The sequence below is a fragment of the Puma concolor genome, chromosome A3 (genome assembly GCF_028749965.1).
Source record: "Puma concolor isolate L17-30 chromosome A3, mPumCon1.1.hap2, whole genome shotgun sequence".
In the NCBI taxonomy this organism is placed as follows: Eukaryota; Metazoa; Chordata; class Mammalia; order Carnivora; family Felidae; genus Puma; species Puma concolor.
Window position 1 is genome coordinate 2093987 of NC_141669.1, and position 16625 is coordinate 2110611.

Here is a 16625-nt window from a genome sequence, read left to right on the forward strand (position 1 = left end):
GCAGCCAGCCCGACCCCTCCAGAAGCTCGGCTCAAGTATCCAAATGCCGGTGGGCATGGCCGCTGGGCTCCACGGGCATCTCGCACTAACGGATCGCAGTCGGCAGGCGGCTCCCATCTCTGACCCCCACCCTGCTCCTCTCCGGGTCTTTCCTGTCCCGGCAACCGTCCTGGCCGCTCTGACCAAACGCTGGGCCCTCCCTGACTCTTGTCCTGGCCTCTCGCCTACTTGTAATCTGTCAGCAAAGCAAACTGACGGCCCCACTGTAGGTCCATCCAGAAACTGACCCCCTCCCGGCATCTCGACGCCCCCTCGGTCAGCACCACGTGGCAAGCGGCCCACATGTCCTCTTGAGTCCACAGAGCTCTGGTCCCTGATCCAACGGGCGGCTCGGCCGGCCTCTCTCAAGCAAACACGGTCTCGCCCGGGAAGCAGGTGCACGGCACCCTGAGGGCCGCACGGAGGGGCAGACACACTACACAGAAGCAGCAGCAGCGAGGTTACCCTCCTGGCCCAGACCCGCCGCGGCCAGAACCTGGAGGGGGACGTCGGGGCAGCTCCGATGGGCCTTCTCGTTCCAGCTGAAGGACTCACACACACGTGGCGGATCTCCTGTGCTTTCAGAAAATGGGGGCCTGTCTCCTCGTGTCCCACCCCCCCAGGCACTTATGCAGGGGCAGGGTGGGCTGCACGCCTCCGAGCCAGCGCTCACGACCCGGGGGCAGCACAGACCCGTGGGCCCACGGCGGGGGACCGGGCACGAGTCCACACGTCCCGTGTCCGCCTCACCGAGGAGTGGGGGTCAGCACCACGGCATGGGATTTCACGAGGGCAGTCGTGTGGCTTTGGGGGACAAGAAGTTGCCTCCCCCGGTGCCATCGGCACCACGTGGGCAGGACCCGGGATCGGCGGCCAAGGCTGACGGGAGACACTCCCTCCCGGCCACGGTCAGCGCCCCCAGCTGGCCACGCAGGCACCACGGTCCGCGCACGGACGGGTCGGGCCCAGAGAAAATGAGCAGAGAGCAGGTGACAGGGCCACGCGGGGCAGGGTTCCTGAAGAATGAGCCAGAAGCCCGGGCCACGCGCCTTGCTCATTTTGCTTTTAATCTCAAGAGAAACGGGAGTTAATGTTATGGAAACAGATACTATTTTCTTTCAGTGACCCTCCCAGCACCCTCGAAGAGACCAGAGAAGGCCGACGGCGACCGACGGGCAGCACGTCCTGGCGCCATCCCCAGAGATGGGGCACCTCGCCGAGGCCCCGTGGCGGACTCAGGTGAGGCCGGTTCCCGGCGAGCGGCCTGTGGGGACAGCCGCCTCCGAACAGACGCGGGGGTGGGAGAGCCGGCCGAGGACGGCCGGGGGCGCGCTACAGCAGTATGTGGTACTTCAGGGCCCTGGGCACCCGGTTGATGACGAGCCTCCCATCGTAGCTCAGGGAGGCGAACAGCCAGGGGTCGGCGGACGACCAGTCCACGGCGTACACGCTGTCCTCGTGCTCCTCGTAGGTCGCGATGACGCTGTCCTGCGGGGGCTCCTGGCTCCTGCAAGGCACCAGGGACATGCATGAGCGAGGCGGGGGCGCGTCCTGCGGGGGCCGCCGGGGCCGCTCCTCCCGGAGCACAGAGACCCTCACCCGGCCGTGAGGAGCGGGCCCCCCGCGGAGACGGACGGAATCCGCGCTACGCCCGGGGACACTCTTTTCTCTGGCTGTGGGACAGCAGGTGCCGGGGAGTCTACGAGGGGCCACGGTTCAGGGGACGGTGGCCAGGAAACAACCGTGAGGGCTGAGCGAAGGGTGACGAGAAGCAGAAAGGACCCTGGGGACTGCCGGCGCGGCCCCTTCCCCGCTGGCCGGTGTGGCTTTGCAACGCCCTCGGCCGGGGTTCCGTGTCACCGCCCTCTGAAGAGGGGTGGCGGCTCTCCTTCTCAGGAACCATGACCAGACCCGCTACACGCGTGGGGAACGCAGACCCTGCGTGCCCACGATGACAGGACGCCGCACGCTCTCCACTCGGAGGGGCCCCTCAGGCGCTTCTCTTCCCATCTCGCGGGGAGCGTCTACTCGGACAGCACCCCACGCTCCTGGACGCTGCAGGGTGCCACTCCCCAGCAAGCAGCATCCAGCTCTGCATGACCCCCCCCCCCACCGGCCCGCTCATGCGGCAGCCCTGCCGGCCATCCGGCGATGCCGACCGGCCGTGCCCCAGCGAGGCGTGTTGCACCCGCCGCAGGAAAACCCTCCTGGGGATTCTGTTCTCCTGAATTCAGTGAGCCACGCGGACGGACCACGGGAGCAGGAAGGCTAGGGGGCCCTGGGGATGATGTCCCCGCGTCTGCCGGCCTCCCCGCTCAGGCGCTTCTCCGCAGCCGCCCGAGTGGAGGGCAGCACGCCGTGAGTCCCACCGGCACCGGCACAGCTGTCCCGGCGAGGGGCGCCAAAGCCAGCGGCACCGCGGTCGGCCGGTCCTTGCCCCAAGCGACCGCTCCTGCGTCCCCGTAGTGCGGCTCCACGTGCCTGAACAGAGAACACCTGCAGCCACAAGACAGACAAAGGTGGGAAAGGCCCCAAGCACCGAGGTCTGGTCTCAAAGTGAAGTTAGGCCGAGCTCAGGTAGCTGCAGGAAGAATTCGGACGACCGAGCGGTCAAGGACCTCACAACAGAAGGGCCGGCCCTACTTCACGGCAGGGCTCGACGGGGCCCACTCCACACCGTCCCCCCCGGGAACCGGGACACGGGACCTCTGCAGGCAGCTCCCCGCACGGACAACAGTCTCCTCGAACAAGAAATGTCCCCTTGTACACTCCACGCAGCTGACAGAAGCCGCAGCCGCACTCCGCTCACAGTCGGAGGCTCCGACTCGAGCCTGGGGCCGGGGCACCCCCCTGCTCGGCACTAACCAGGAGCGCGACCCGCGCGAGCCCCGAGCCCCCAGGAGCCGGGCCGCTCTCGGGAGCACGAGCCCTGGTCTGAGCAGGTGCAGTCAGGACTGGAGAACAGCGCAGGAAGGAGTGTTTTGGAAACGTGCAACCAGGAGGTGCGGCTGTTACGAGGGGAATCGAGGTTGACCACACTCCGTGTGCAACCTCGGGCTGAAGCAGGACAGGGGAACGGCTGGGGGTCGGGGCTGAGAGAGCTGGCCTGGAGTCCACGCCCGCCACGGCGAGGGCCGCTGCCACCAACCGAGCCACACGTCTCGAATCCACGCCAGCGGAGGGGACGCCGACGGCGATCTCTCGCTCACGGGGACGGCGGAGGGATCGAGGCCGGAGAGCACGCTTAAAGACTAGTGACGGCCGTCAGGAGACGGAAAGACACCAGGAAGATCTCCTCTAGGACCCACGCGAGGAGACATCAGCCAACGTGACCCGACTCCGACTCCCCCGCGGCGGGTGCCGACATCCTCCAGAACCGTGACCCGCGAGCGGGCAGTGGCAAGAGCCTCCCCGACCACCCGCCGGACGCCTCCTCCACGAGCCACCCGGACCGCGCGGCGGTCGGGCAGAGGAAGCCCCGTGCCATAGGGAGCCTGTGCCCTTACTTCTCCTCCGGACGGCGCTCCTCCTGGTCACTCAGGTCGTCGTCGTCCACCAGGTGGCCGAAGGGCTCGGAGGAGATGGACACCATGTTGGACAGGATGACCCTGCTGTCGCTGCTGCCCGTGAGCACGAGCTGGTCGTGCGAGTGGTTGTAGCGCACGCTCCACACCCTGCGAGGCAAGGAGGCGGGTCTAGCAGCACTCGGACCTTCCCGGGAGGGGTCACGGCGGGGTCGTCAGGCAGCCGACCCCAGACTGCATGGGGCGACGTTAGGAAGGTCCCAGCAGACGGCCGGGCTCACTGCGAGTTTCTCCCAAACCTTCTCTGAAGTCCCGGAAAACAGACACGAGACCGAACGGAAGCGCCCAAAACCCTCAGCTCAAGGGCTGTGCCGGACGCAGAGGGCAGGTCAGCCAGACCCCAGGGCAACGTCCACAAACCGCTGCCACGGGGCCGCGAGCGTGCTCTGGGTCTGCGCCACCGACGTGCCCGCCCAGGGAGCTCGGTGAGCCGAGCCGGAGGACGGGCGTCCCCTCGACCACAGCAATCACAGCCACTCGCTGACTCTGGCGAACTCTACTCCAGCGTTTGGGTTTTTAATTTTCTGACTGCAGAAACGTGGCTTCTGGAAAGTAATTCAAAGAACTCAGATATAGACCATGAGAAGCCAACTCTCCTGTGACCTGCCCGCCCTGGCCTGAGGAAGGACACCAGACAGCAATCCCGTTCTTCTAGATGCTTCTTCCACATACATGCACACACACACGCACACATATACACACAAGGGCACACACACACACAAAGTATAGAGGCTTATGTCCACACAAGCATGCACACACAAGAACGTATGCGCACACACGCACATACGTGAACACACAAGCGTGCACACACGTAGACAGTCACACTCACACAGGCAGTTACGTGTACAAACACACACACGCCTCACTGGAATGAAAACTAGCTCACGGCACGCACGTTGGCCTAGAGCTGCTCTCTCAGTGCTCACAAAGTACCAGACGCATGGTAAACACTAAACACCTCGGGAACGACCGTCGGGGACCCTCGGCGTCCGCACACACAGCTCTTCTCCTGGCCTCACCTGCTGCGCGGCCCCCACTGGCCAGACTAACCGGCCCCCTCCTGATGGGCATTCGGGCGGCTTGCAGCTTCCCAGCACCGCAAACAACACGCGTGAACAGCTACGCACGCTGTGTTTGCGTGTCTCAACTGGCTCTCCTTCCACAGAACACAGACGAAACGTTTTCCTTCTTTGCCTACGTTGATAAATCCCAAACGTTGGGATCCGGGATGAATGTTTCTTTAGGAAAAGTAAAACCGGGCCGACTGAGCGGTTCACAGTGGCCTTTCCAAACGGGAGAGTACCCGGCAGCCGGATCTCTAGCCCCCGCCCCGCCCCGCCCCAGCCAGTCCCTACCAGTGCGAGTGCTCCTCCAGGGTCTTCACGGGCTCGGTGACATTTCGGGTGTCCCAGAACTTGACCTTGCAGTCGTCCCCGCAGCTGGCGAGGTAGTACTGCTTGTTGGGGTTGAAGTCCAGGTCCCGCACCAGCTGCCCGTGGGCGTTCTCTATGCAGTAGATCTGACTGCGGGAGAAAGCGGGGGGCACACACGGAACGTGACGCGGGCGTGAAAACTCCACTCCGCGGACTCGCACCGCCTCCTGTTCCCCATGGAGGGCCAGCCTCCAGGGACCGCGGGTCCCGCCACGGGCCTGCAGGCCGGGGCTCCCCGCTCAGCGCCTCTCCCGGCGGAGCCCAGGCCGAGGCTTCCTCAGGAGCACACCTGTGATTCTTCCCAAGCTGAAGAAGGGACACTGGTTCACAACTGTCACAAAGGTGACCTAGCACCTCGGGAACGAGAGCGAGTCAGAGGGGCTGTCCCTGCCCTGAGGAGTGGGGACAGACTGAGATGGGAGGAGAGCCGACCGAGTTCTGGAAGGACATGGGGAGAGAAAAGGAAAAGGTCGGCGGCAGAGCGGGAGCACAGCGGTGCTGGTGGCGGGAGACACAGACACGGGCACGGAAGAAAAAACTGGAAAAGCATAAAGAGCAGTGAAGGAGACAGGGCCTGTTGTGGCTGGGCTATCCCTCATCCGCTCACGGCCCCTCGTGGCACTGACGCTGGGGGCACCTCCACCACGGCCCAGTGCAACACAGGAGACACGGGGTGCTTTTCACTTCGGTCACGCGGCACGCGCACGCACACACATCCGTACACGCAGGCAAGCGTGCACCCACGCGTGGGCACACATCTGCACACACGTGCGTCCACAGTGTGCGTGCACTGACGTGCACGCACATGTACACACATACACAGGTGCATCCACTCGTGTGCACACGCACACATCTGTACACGCAGACACGCGTGCACCTACATCTGCACACACGTGCGTCCACAGTGTGTGCGCACTGACATGCACGCACGTGCACACACATACACAGGTGCATCCACTCGTGTGCACACGCACACACATCTGTACGTGCAGACACACAGGCACACGCTCACGTGCATACACACACACGTGTACGCACAGACCCAACGGAAACCCGACTTCCACTGCTCCAAGCTGCTCCTCCCAGGGTGGGAAATGAGAACATTCCATCCACATGAGGAGCCCTTCTGACGTCAGAAATGCAGGGAGGCCGCAGGGTGGCTGAAACCACATGGACGCGGAGAGGTCACCGCTGCCCACGGTGCTCTCAGCACATCCCCGCTTGGCTGTGACCGGGCCTCGCCTGCGACCGCGCCCCGTCCCCAGTCCCCCCCGCTTCCTCCTCGCTGGTGAGCCGGAGGGTGGGATCTCCTTGCGCATCTGACAGCCATGCGTGCCCACGCCCTCAAGGAGGCGGGGAGAGTCTTTCCCTTCCATCTACTCCCACGCTGGGCCTGCCGGCCCTAAACCACTTTAAACCTTGAAACGGTTCCTGTATCCTGCACCTTTCTAACACCCGAATACTTTTTCCTAAAAGAAGACAGCCCACCCCGAAGACCTTCCACGTGCAACAGGCAAACATATGAAAGTACCACCGTGGCAGGTCCTAGGGTGCTGCGGGGACAGCCGCACGTGCGCGGAGCCCTGACGGAGGGTTTTCCGTGTGCCCTGGTGGCACGGATTTCGGCACGAGAGCACAGTACGTTCCAAAAACAACATCACAAGCACCCCGGCTAGGCGAACACCAGAGCCGTCGGCAGAAGGAGAACTGAGTCAGCACGGCGCGGGGCTCGTCCCCGGAGAAGACCGGGGCGAGGGGGTTCCCACGGGGCACCGCCACCCACACCCCGTCTGCTCTCCGTCCGGGCTCTGCAACAGCAGCCGCGGAGTTTCTGGCCTCCGGAGACTGTCGTTCTTCCCGCCCTTGAAGGAAGAGTGAAAACAGAGGACGAGGAGGCCACGGGACCCACAGAGACGGGTTTCAGGCGGCACGTCCTTCAGGCCCGTGGTCCTCGGCTTCCAGCTTCCGGCTTCAAGCAATATTCACACCCCGAGGAAGTGGCAATTGATTATTTATTGGCCCCTGAGTTTCCAGAGGGGCCGCAGAACTACATTCAAAGTTGTGCCCCACCCTTGAAGGCCACACAAGCGATTTGCGCCTCGGTGATAAATGACGGTGTGCTGAGGGATAAACTGTATCTTAAGAACGATTGCACGGCTCCCGTTGCCACGGCAACAGATGTGCACCCCATCACTCCTTTGCCTATCAAACCACACCTGGAACAGAAAAATCACTCTTATTTGTTCCATTAGAACCAGTGGCTGCGGCGCATAATGACTTACATGACAAAGTCGGTTACCCGGGAGGCGTGTGTCTTAAAGGCACAGACACGGTCACAGGCACCTCCCCAAACTGAACCTGGGGCTGCACCTGTCACCGTGTGCTCGCTAATCACGGGGACCAGGAGCCCAGCGGCCACCCTGCCCCTGGCGAGGAGCTACACAAGCCCAGTCCTAGTTTTCAGTGCAAACTGCCACCAGTCAAGGGACATCCACACGGAACAGTAATAGCTGAGGAACCCCGTCCACTGTGATGGGTCTGCCAGCTCCAGGCGGGGCAGAGAGACAAAGCGAGGGCTACGGCCTCCCGCAAAACCAAGAGCGCACACACGCACAAGGGCACACACGCACACACACAAGCGCACGTGCACACAAGCGCGCATACACACACGCTGTGCGACCCAAATACGCCGGACTCAGAGTCGCCCCCTCGTGGATGAGGAGGGGTGGGGAGAGGGGGCAGGGCCCAGGGCACACCCACGAGTCACAACAGCCACTGACCTCATGCTCCGCGTGTCCCACCCTCGGATGGTCGTGTCATTCGCGGTGGCCACCTGGGTACAGGTGTGGTGAGGGCTCCACCGTCCCGAGGTGAACTTCAGCTGTCCCTTCCCTTCCAGGGACGCCGAACCGGCCAGCTGGGAATTGGGTGGTGTCCCAAGGGAAGAAGAGAAAAACAGTAACGTGAACCTTTTTTCACAAAGCGTGAGAGGACGTCCTGCACGCACGGGACGTTATGGAAAATAACTAGGGAGTTCTGTCTTTGTCACCTCCCCTTAAAAGGCAAAAACGTTTGAACCTTATTTGGAAAAAGCTATAAAACCGAGCACGGCAAAAATAGAAAGCATATGAATAGCCCCCGTGCCGAATGAGACCTGCCAGGGTGTGCCGGGCTGGCCTGCTCCAGCCCGAAGGCAGCCCCGCCCAGCCACTCAGTCACCTGGCCTCCCCGGCGGCCACATCCCCGCCGGCGAGGTCCGCACGGCTGCTCCAGGCACACGCGCCCCGGCGCCCAGTGCCCGCTGCATCCTGAGTCGGGACAGCAGGGGCGTCTCTAAGACAGTACACGGGCACGATGTCCCCCCGGGCACAGCTGGGCGGTCAGTGCCCGTGCTCCCCGCAGGCCCCCAAGCCGCCACCACTACCATGCGCCTCCCGGGTTTAGGGGAGGCCTTCCCTCGCCCCCACCCAGCTGCTCCGGGCCTGGCCCCCGCCCACCCCCAAGCCCTCTCCTTGGCAAAGCTGGGCCTTTGCCTTACAACACCCCAGGTGAGGTCTCTGCTCCGCCTTCACAGGCAGCAAGTACAACCTATTAATCCTCTCTCGGCACAAAGTTAAAGGGTTACTTCCGTCCCAGGCAAGAGATAGGTACTGTGAAAAAAACCAAAAATTTTAAAAAGGGGGAGGGGGCACCTGGGTGGCTTGGTTGGTTGCGCATCCGACTCTTGATCTCAGCTCATGATCTCACGGTCCACGAGTTTGAGCCCCGAGTCCGGCTCTGGCTGACAGCACGGAGCCTGCCTGGGATGCTCTCTCACCCTCCCTCTCTGCCCCCCACTTGTGCTCTCTCTGCCTCTCTCTCAAAATAAATAAACTTGAAAAAAAATTTTAAAAAAAGAAAAGAAATAGGTACTGTGTCCGTCCTACTCACGGGGACGCGGTGCTGGCGAGGCATGCACGAAGCAGAGCCACGACCAGCCCGGCGCTCTGGGGACAGCAGGACCACAGTCACACGGCCGGAGGGCAGGACAGCACCCAGCACCCAGGGGGCAGCCATCTCCCAAGGAGGCCTGGGGTGTGCCCAGAAATGACGGGGGAGTGGCTGGGGACAGAGGCCGAGGCCAGACGAGCTCATGACGGGAGAACATGGAGAATGAACGCAAGGCTTTCCCAGGCTGACCACTGCTGGTCCAGTGGACGCAGGCCCACACGTGTGCCGGGAGTTCTTGGGGGCCGTGAAGGGACACCAAGGGCAGCGGCTTGGGGCCACAGGCGGAACAGCAAGGTCAGGCGAGGGGTCACGAGGGGCAGAGCGGTCCTGGGAACAGGAGGCCTTGGCTGAGCCGGGACCCGGAGCGTCTCGGGGCGACGTCGGGAACAGCATCCGTGGGGACTCACACCAGAGCCCCTCACCCCTCACCCCTCACCCCTGTGCCTGTCCGCACCCGCTCTGAGCTGCTCTGGCTCCCTCCAGCCCCCAGGCAGGGGCAGCGGCACCCAGAGCGGACACCCACAGAAGACCAGGCCGACCCTGAGACTCTCTGAGAAGTTCCTGGGGAGGGACATGGCCCGGCCCAGTCCGTCAGGTGCCACCAGGACCAGTGGGCGGCAGCCAAGCAGGCGGGTGACAAGGACACACGGACCGCGTGGGGACAACACACGGCACACCTAGCCGAAGGGGCGGGGCTCTGCCCTTCCTGCTCTGGCACCAGACCTCGCAGCTCCTCTCGGGCCGTCTCAGCAGCCCGGGCGCCGGGGCCCCTGGGAACGCGAGGCCTGAGGGTCTGTGGGAGGTTGCCCCCCACGGAACCCCCGGGGGACCCCGCATGGCACGCAGGCCACCCCCACCAAGCCACAGACGACACAGAACGGTGGTGGGCGATTCACGACGGGGACCTAGATGCCGCGCCACGGAGGATCGTGAGTAAGAACGAGGCGGGAGGCGAAGACAGGTGCCCGCTTCGCAGGGGGCATCGCGGCCTGGACGCTAGGGTTCCACACCAGGCGCCAGAGACCCGTGGGGGCTTCAGCCGGGCCAGCCGGTTTCAACCGCCGCACTCCCGGCACTGGCTAAGAAGTATGCTCGCAGTTTCTCCTTTAGGGAAAAAACAAATCAAACAAGATTTCTCCGGGCGCTATTCCACATTGCCGGGGACGGGTTAGATCAGATCAGCAAGCAGGACAATGAAGTCAACACACAGCTCCCTGGTTCTCCGTCACACAGACTGGCTCGTCACCGCAGGCTTCAGAAAGGTAAAGACGCGAGGTCACACCTTCAGAAGAAGGGGATGTACGTTCGACAGGGGGACTTGCCCACAGGCTGGTGGGAAGCGTCACCGCATCGCCCCGGACACGGATGACCCTTGAGCCTCGTCACCGAGCCCTCGGCACTCGTGTCCCCTCTGATTCCATCAGGGCCGCTCGGAGAGGTTAAATCGGCAAAACTAACGAGCACCGTCTGCTTCCAAAGCTCACTCCGCAGAACCAGCCTCCGGCCTCCAGCTTCCGGACTCTTCCAGCTTTCTGAAGGCAGCTGGTAATTAATCCATCAACCAACCAGCAACCAGCGGTGCGGCCGTCAGCAAGCACATCGAGTGGCCCCGGCCACGCCGAGTACGGCAGAGGGACAGGTGGGCAGAGGGTCGGTGACTCGGCCCGCACCACACCCCCCTGCTGCAGAGGTGAGCGCTCCACGTGAGGCTCGCTCCGGTGGGAAGGCTAACTGGTTACCAGCTACCGCGCGGTCCTGTCCTGGTGAGTTCACTGCAGCCGCATGACGTACATGCTAACAGACCCACGTCCAGATGAGGAAACCCAGGTACAGACGTGTAATAACTGCAAGGAAAGCCCAGCCAGCCCGTGGCACGGCCAGGATGAGAGATTACAACGGAAATCCGGACATCCCAGAGGAAAGAGCGCTGGGCCAGCTGGAGGGGCCGGGCCGGGCACGGTGAGGACCCGGGATGGCCTCTGGGGCCGCACACACCGCAAATCGGTGAAAGCAGAGGGAGGCAGGCACAGTGAGGCAGAGACGGGAAACATACACATCCTGACCGGACAAAGGGCAGAGGGGAGGCGGGGTAGGCTGAGTGGGCAGGGTCCGTGGAAGGTCAGCCCGATGGCCTGAGGGCAGGAGGCTGGACAGCCCGTGGTGGGCAGGGCCCTCCCTAGGTGTTGGCCTTCAAACCGACAGAGCCCTCTGTGCCGAGGGGCGTCCTACACCATGTGAGGTTCCCCACTGCCCCCTGGCTTCGATGAGGCTGGCGGCCACACTCAGAGGCCCGCGTGCAGGGAACCGAGGCCCCAGGCCAACGGTATCCTGAGCTTGGGGCACAACCCCCGCCCCGGTCGAGTCCTCTGATGAGACCCAGACACTGACTCCTGCACGCGGCCCCTGAGAGACGCCAGGGGTGCCCGGCCTCCAGGTCCCTGACGGTCACAGAAACTGTCGTGCCAGGTGGGGGCTGCGGGAGGCAGCCACGTTCCCGGTCATTTGTTAGAGATAAGGGACACGAGCGCCTGCCAGAGGAGAGGGGAGACCACGAGTGATGGGCCAGTCTAGCCCCCTGACGTCAAGCCGGGAAATCTGAGACCAGAGAGGGTGGGCGACGCCCCGTGTCTCACACAGCGGTGGGGCAGGAACAGGACCTGGGCGCTCCCTAGCGCACGATCCGCCCGGGGCAGCGGGAACGCCGTGCCCGAGGTCCCTCTGCAAGACCGCCGGAAGGAGACCTCGCCGTGCAGGTTCTAAGGCTGACCGAGCACACGCTTAGGCTTCCTGGTGACACGGAGACAGAGCTGTGCAGGAACCCCAGAGTGCCGTTCACGCGGCACCCCGCTCTTCAACACTCACAACAACGACCCCGTCCCGAGCCTCCTGCTCCAGAGGGAGGGACTAGAGCCGCCCCCCACACCTCTCTTCACAGACGGAACCCACCCCAGCGTGTGAGCAAAACACAAGTCTGGCAAACAAAACTCTGCGACTCGCGCTGCCGTGAGCGGCCACGTGGGCACAAAGAAGAGCCGGCAAAGCGTTTCCAGACACAACAGCCGCACTCTCTGTGCCCAGACCCCGGGGCTGACAAGGCGCCGGGCTCGGTGGAGGGAGCACAGCAGACAAGAGGCACGTGCGGGCCACCGCCCAAGATGCCGGGCGAGTGGCTGAGAAAGGGCCACTCCCCCCCCCCCCCCCCGTGGAAGGAGGGGAGGCAAGGGACGCAATGGCAGGGCTGCGGCCCCTCCCCACCCCAGGGACTGGGGGGCTGCTCTAAGGCACACGTGACGGGCTTGTGTCCCTGCCGGCGACTGGTTTCGGCAGGCGCACGTGGCGGTGTCTGAAGACGGGACAGAGGGACGTCCAGGAAGGGCTTTCCTTACAAACAGGATGCAGGCAAGAAGTCTGCTCTTTGTGGATGATGTGGGAGTCCGGATGCGATGGCTGGAGCCACCGCAGTCACCCTGCAAGCGTGACGGGAGACAGCAGCACCGTGTGACTGCAGCACAAGAGAAGCGTGCCAAGTGGCTGGGTCCTGATGCTATTGAGACACTCGACTGACAAACCCAGAGCTGCTTTATAGCCACGTTCCTTGTCACGTCAGACAGCAAACTCCCTCAGTCTTTAAGTCATTTCTTCTGTCCTGCAGCCAAACGCATGCTGGCACGCCTACAGTGCCCGTTTGAGACGACACCAACAGGGCACTCCTTCGAGTATCGGGTGTCCCCTGCCTCTCTCAGGCCGGAAATTCCAGCCCCAGCTTTGGGCATGAGCCCCAGCTGTGATTCCAAGCGACCTGGCCAGTGGCATGGTCCCCTCGAGCCTGGCTTCCCTCTGGTAACTCTCCCATGAGACAGAGCTATTCAGGAGCCCACCCCGCAGGGCCATGGAAATTAAATGAGAGCCTCCAGGGCCCGGACAATGCCCGGAGCCCTGGTCTGTCTTCAGGGGTGGACGGAAGGCGTGGGGCGAGTCATCAGGGTCGATGGGGTGACGGCAACGGGTTCAACAGGACAGCCCCAGCCAGTCACTGCCCTCAGACGTGGAAGAGGCGTGGGAGAGGAGGGCTGGCCGCGAGGCTGGTGTGCACAGGGGCCCTGAGGAAGGCAGAGGGGGGTCCCGCCACCCCTCTGCCCCAAGCTGTCCAGGGTCACGGGGGTGGCTGCACGGGCCCCCACACTGCTGCGGGGACTCTGTTCCCCGGGAGAAGGCATTCCAGGCTCTGCGGAGCTGGCCTCCTGGGAACCAGAGCCAGCCTGTCTTTGAAAATGCACACAGGGTATTAGGTGCCAGCACCGGGGAGGGAATCTGAGGCCGTTTTACAGTTATTTTTAGCGTATTGCAAACAGCGCTCTATTTGCAGGAAGAACAGAACTACGAGGGCTTTTGCCCCTTTGCTGCTCTAAAACCTGAGCTCTCTTTGCAGAGGAAACCGTGCGTCCTGCTCCCACACCTGCAGGCTTGACCTCAGCTCCACACTCGACACCGCAAAGGTTGTGAACGCAGATTTCAATTTCCTGACCAAGACGGACTAGAACGTAACCAATGCTCCTGTCACGCCAACCAGACTCCGGCGATCCGCTGGAGAGAGAGATCTAGTCACAGGCCGTTCTTTGGAGAGGGGGAAGCTTGTACGTGACGTGGGCTCAAAAGCCCGGAGGCAGTGCAGCGATCACACACGCGCCCTTCACGTGTGAGTTGTGATCCCCCCTGCTGGCTCTGAGGGGAGGAATTTAATTATCAAGTCAACACAGACTGCTTTTCGGCATCTCGGTTTCTCTCCCTGTACCTCTGGCCTTCGCACTGGGATCCTAGTCAGCGACTCTCGTTCACAGCCCAGGTTTAAGCCCTGCGTATTCCGGCCGCAGTACCCATCCGCTCACCCAGACGCTCATCCGGCCCCCACCCCCACCCCCACCCCCACCGTGCGGCCAACAGGCGAGCGAGGCCTGTGTGCCAGGCACCGAGGGGCCTGCTGTCCTCACGTAAGGGCCACTTCACACATGTGGAAACCGGTCCCCACTTTACAGATGGGGACACTGAGGCCAGTGCAGCCAAGCAACTCACCCGAGGTCACCCTGTGGGTGGCGGGAAAGGGACCTGAATCCCAAGCTCGGGAGGCTGCCTGGCCCCACCCCCACCCCACAGAGCCACGGCCTTCAGTGTGTCCTTCGTGTGCCTCGTGCCTGCCAGGGCTCCCTTCTGCACGGCTGCCGGCCCACGCCCGGCCCAGCCCATCGCAGCAAAGCCAGCCTGGGAACTGGAACTCAATCAGCCATACACTGCGGACCCCAGAACCGGGCAGCCAAGTGCAGGAAGGCAGAGGCCGTGCATCTGCATTCAAAGCCCGGCCACGTGCCCCTCTTCAGACAGCCCCGGGCCGCGGCAGGGCTTACCGCCTGGCACCACTGAGGCACGCACGCCTCGCTCCCCCAGCCGCAGCAGCTGCGTCCCTTAAATACACCCATGTGTGCAACATACTCTCCCCTCTATCATCTGCTCTTACTAGAAAGAAGTCTTTTGAGAACCTGGGAAGCAAACACTTTGCCAGACATCGATGCCTAGCTCTTTGTATTTGGCAATTTCTTCCAAGATCTAACTGGAAGATTAAAGAATATTAGCTGTCTCCGACGTTTACAAAATCAAAGCCATGTGTAGCTATCATGCCACATGAGATACGCAACTTAGGAAACGACTTGCCCCATGTTTTCTTGAAGAAGACGGCTTTTTTCGAAAAACAAGTATCCGGAGACAGAAAGCGCGGTGACCGCTGCCTGAAGCCCCGCCCGCCCCGCCGACTGCAGGCAAGCAGCGAGTGCTCTCATCTGTGTAGGACTGCTTTGTATGAGGCTCACCACAAAACCAGTTTCCAGACTTGTAACCTGTGCTGCACGGACCAGTTTTACAAAGCCTGGGAAGCTACCTTATTTACAAGATCTTCCTCCCAATAAATCTTGACCGTTTCCAAACATCACATCCGCCCTCGCAGACAAACCGCGACAGGCCGGTGGGGACAGCCAGGCACCGAGGCTTGGGCCCTGGGGGGCGGGGGGGGGGGGGGGGGCACGCAAACGTGGCTCAGAGGCACGCACGCGGGGCCACGGCAAACACTTCGTGCGGCATCACAACCGCAGTCCCCAATCTGCCATTCAAACCCTGCAGCCTCCACGACGTCCCCTGGCTCCCTGGGTCTTACTTTTCTCAACTGTCAAGTGAGGGAGTCGAATTCTGTGACCCCAAGGTCTGTGTCTTTCTTTACATGAACGTGGACTGCTTTACAATTAGCGAGGGACAAAGATTTGTGGAAACACCTCGTGAGCCCTGTTACGGCTTCGAAGCCCCGTGGTGGGTGTCTGGGGACCTCTCCAACCCTCCTGTGTGTCCTCAGCACCAGCCGTCCACACTTGCTGAGTGACCACAGGCACGCGGGACGGATCCGCACTCTCTGGGCAATGGGTGCTCGACCCTCCTCTCTAATCACAGGGAAAGAGCCACCACGTCACTGGAGACCTTGGACACGGGACGAGGGAGTACAGCTCCGTGTAGCGGGCCCCGTGAGTGCAGCACATGTCCGTCTGGGGTGGACGCAGATGGTGGGAGGTGTGCACGTGAGGTCGGGGGGAGTGTCTGTTCCCTTCCCTCAATTTTGCTGGGAACCTATTAAAACCTCTCCAAAACTTAGGTCTGTTAAAAACAAGATGACAACCTTCCGTCTGCAAGAGGTCCCGCTGACAACACGAAAGGGCAGAGAGCAAAGGGACACGGCATGGGGCGGAGTGGCCACATCGGCCCGCACCGCCCGGGGGGCCGGGAGCGAGGTCCCCGCGCTGGGCCGCGTCAGCAGAGGGCAGAGCCGGGACAGGAGAACAGGTTCCGAGGGGAGCCCGCTGGCCCGCGGCCTCGCTGCTGCTGAGCAGTCGGCATCAGGGATGACAATGGCCTCACAAGCCTCCTTCTCTGCTCGGGGACACATCTGGGGACGCAGGCCGGGAGCAAGGAGGGGTCACAGCACGGCAGGGGACAGCCGGGCTCCCACGGGAGAGGGGGACACCGGGGCCGGGAGTCCCGGGCCCCGGCCACCTGGTGCGTTCGTCCTGAGGGCGGCCCAGCTGCCACCTGGCAGTCCCTGTCTCCCCGTCCCCAAGGAGAAACGCGTGTGGTCTACCTCCTGGCACAGCGGACGTGCCCTGAGCTGCACCAAACGACCTTCCCGTCACCACCAGCTCCTCCCTGTGTACGTGCAGGCGATCCTCCCGGTGTGCGTTCAACCTCAGACCACATTTCTGAACCAACACTGTGTCCCTGACACCCGCTCTCTTCCTTCAGAGAGGCACTCCTGAATGTCCGTGCCCCGAGCAGGTGACCCCGGGTTCATCCTCGAGAAGCCCTCGCATGGACGCGCGGCCGGAAGGAAGAGGACAGTCAACTCGGAAGGCGCCCATCATCCTCCTGCTCGGCCGCTCGCTCGCTGCATCTGGGAAGCTACTTGCTCCCACCGCCGCTGGAGGCCACCGGGCCCTGGAGACAGAGGGGCGGGGACCAGAACAGGGAGGCGTCCCCTCTGCCCTCGGCAGGG

General features: G+C 62.9%; 1 protein-coding gene across 2 annotated transcripts in view; it reads right to left on the bottom strand.

Annotated features, from left to right (window-relative positions):
- Positions 1 to 1271: 1271 nt before the first annotated feature.
- EIPR1 (EARP complex and GARP complex interacting protein 1) overlaps positions 1272 to 16625 on the bottom strand; it is a 122210-nt gene continuing 106856 nt past the window's right edge. For both annotated transcript variants that reach the window (XM_086699923.1, XM_086699922.1), the window contains 4 exons: positions 7837 to 7973; positions 4979 to 5146; positions 3546 to 3713; positions 1272 to 1546 (listed from right to left, as the gene is read on the bottom strand). In XM_086699923.1, the coding sequence (XP_086556049.1) occupies positions 1372 to 1546; positions 3546 to 3713; positions 4979 to 5146; positions 7837 to 7973 (648 nt within the window). In that variant the 3' untranslated portion in view covers positions 1272 to 1371. The remainder of the gene's footprint in view (positions 1547 to 3545; positions 3714 to 4978; positions 5147 to 7836; positions 7974 to 16625) is intronic.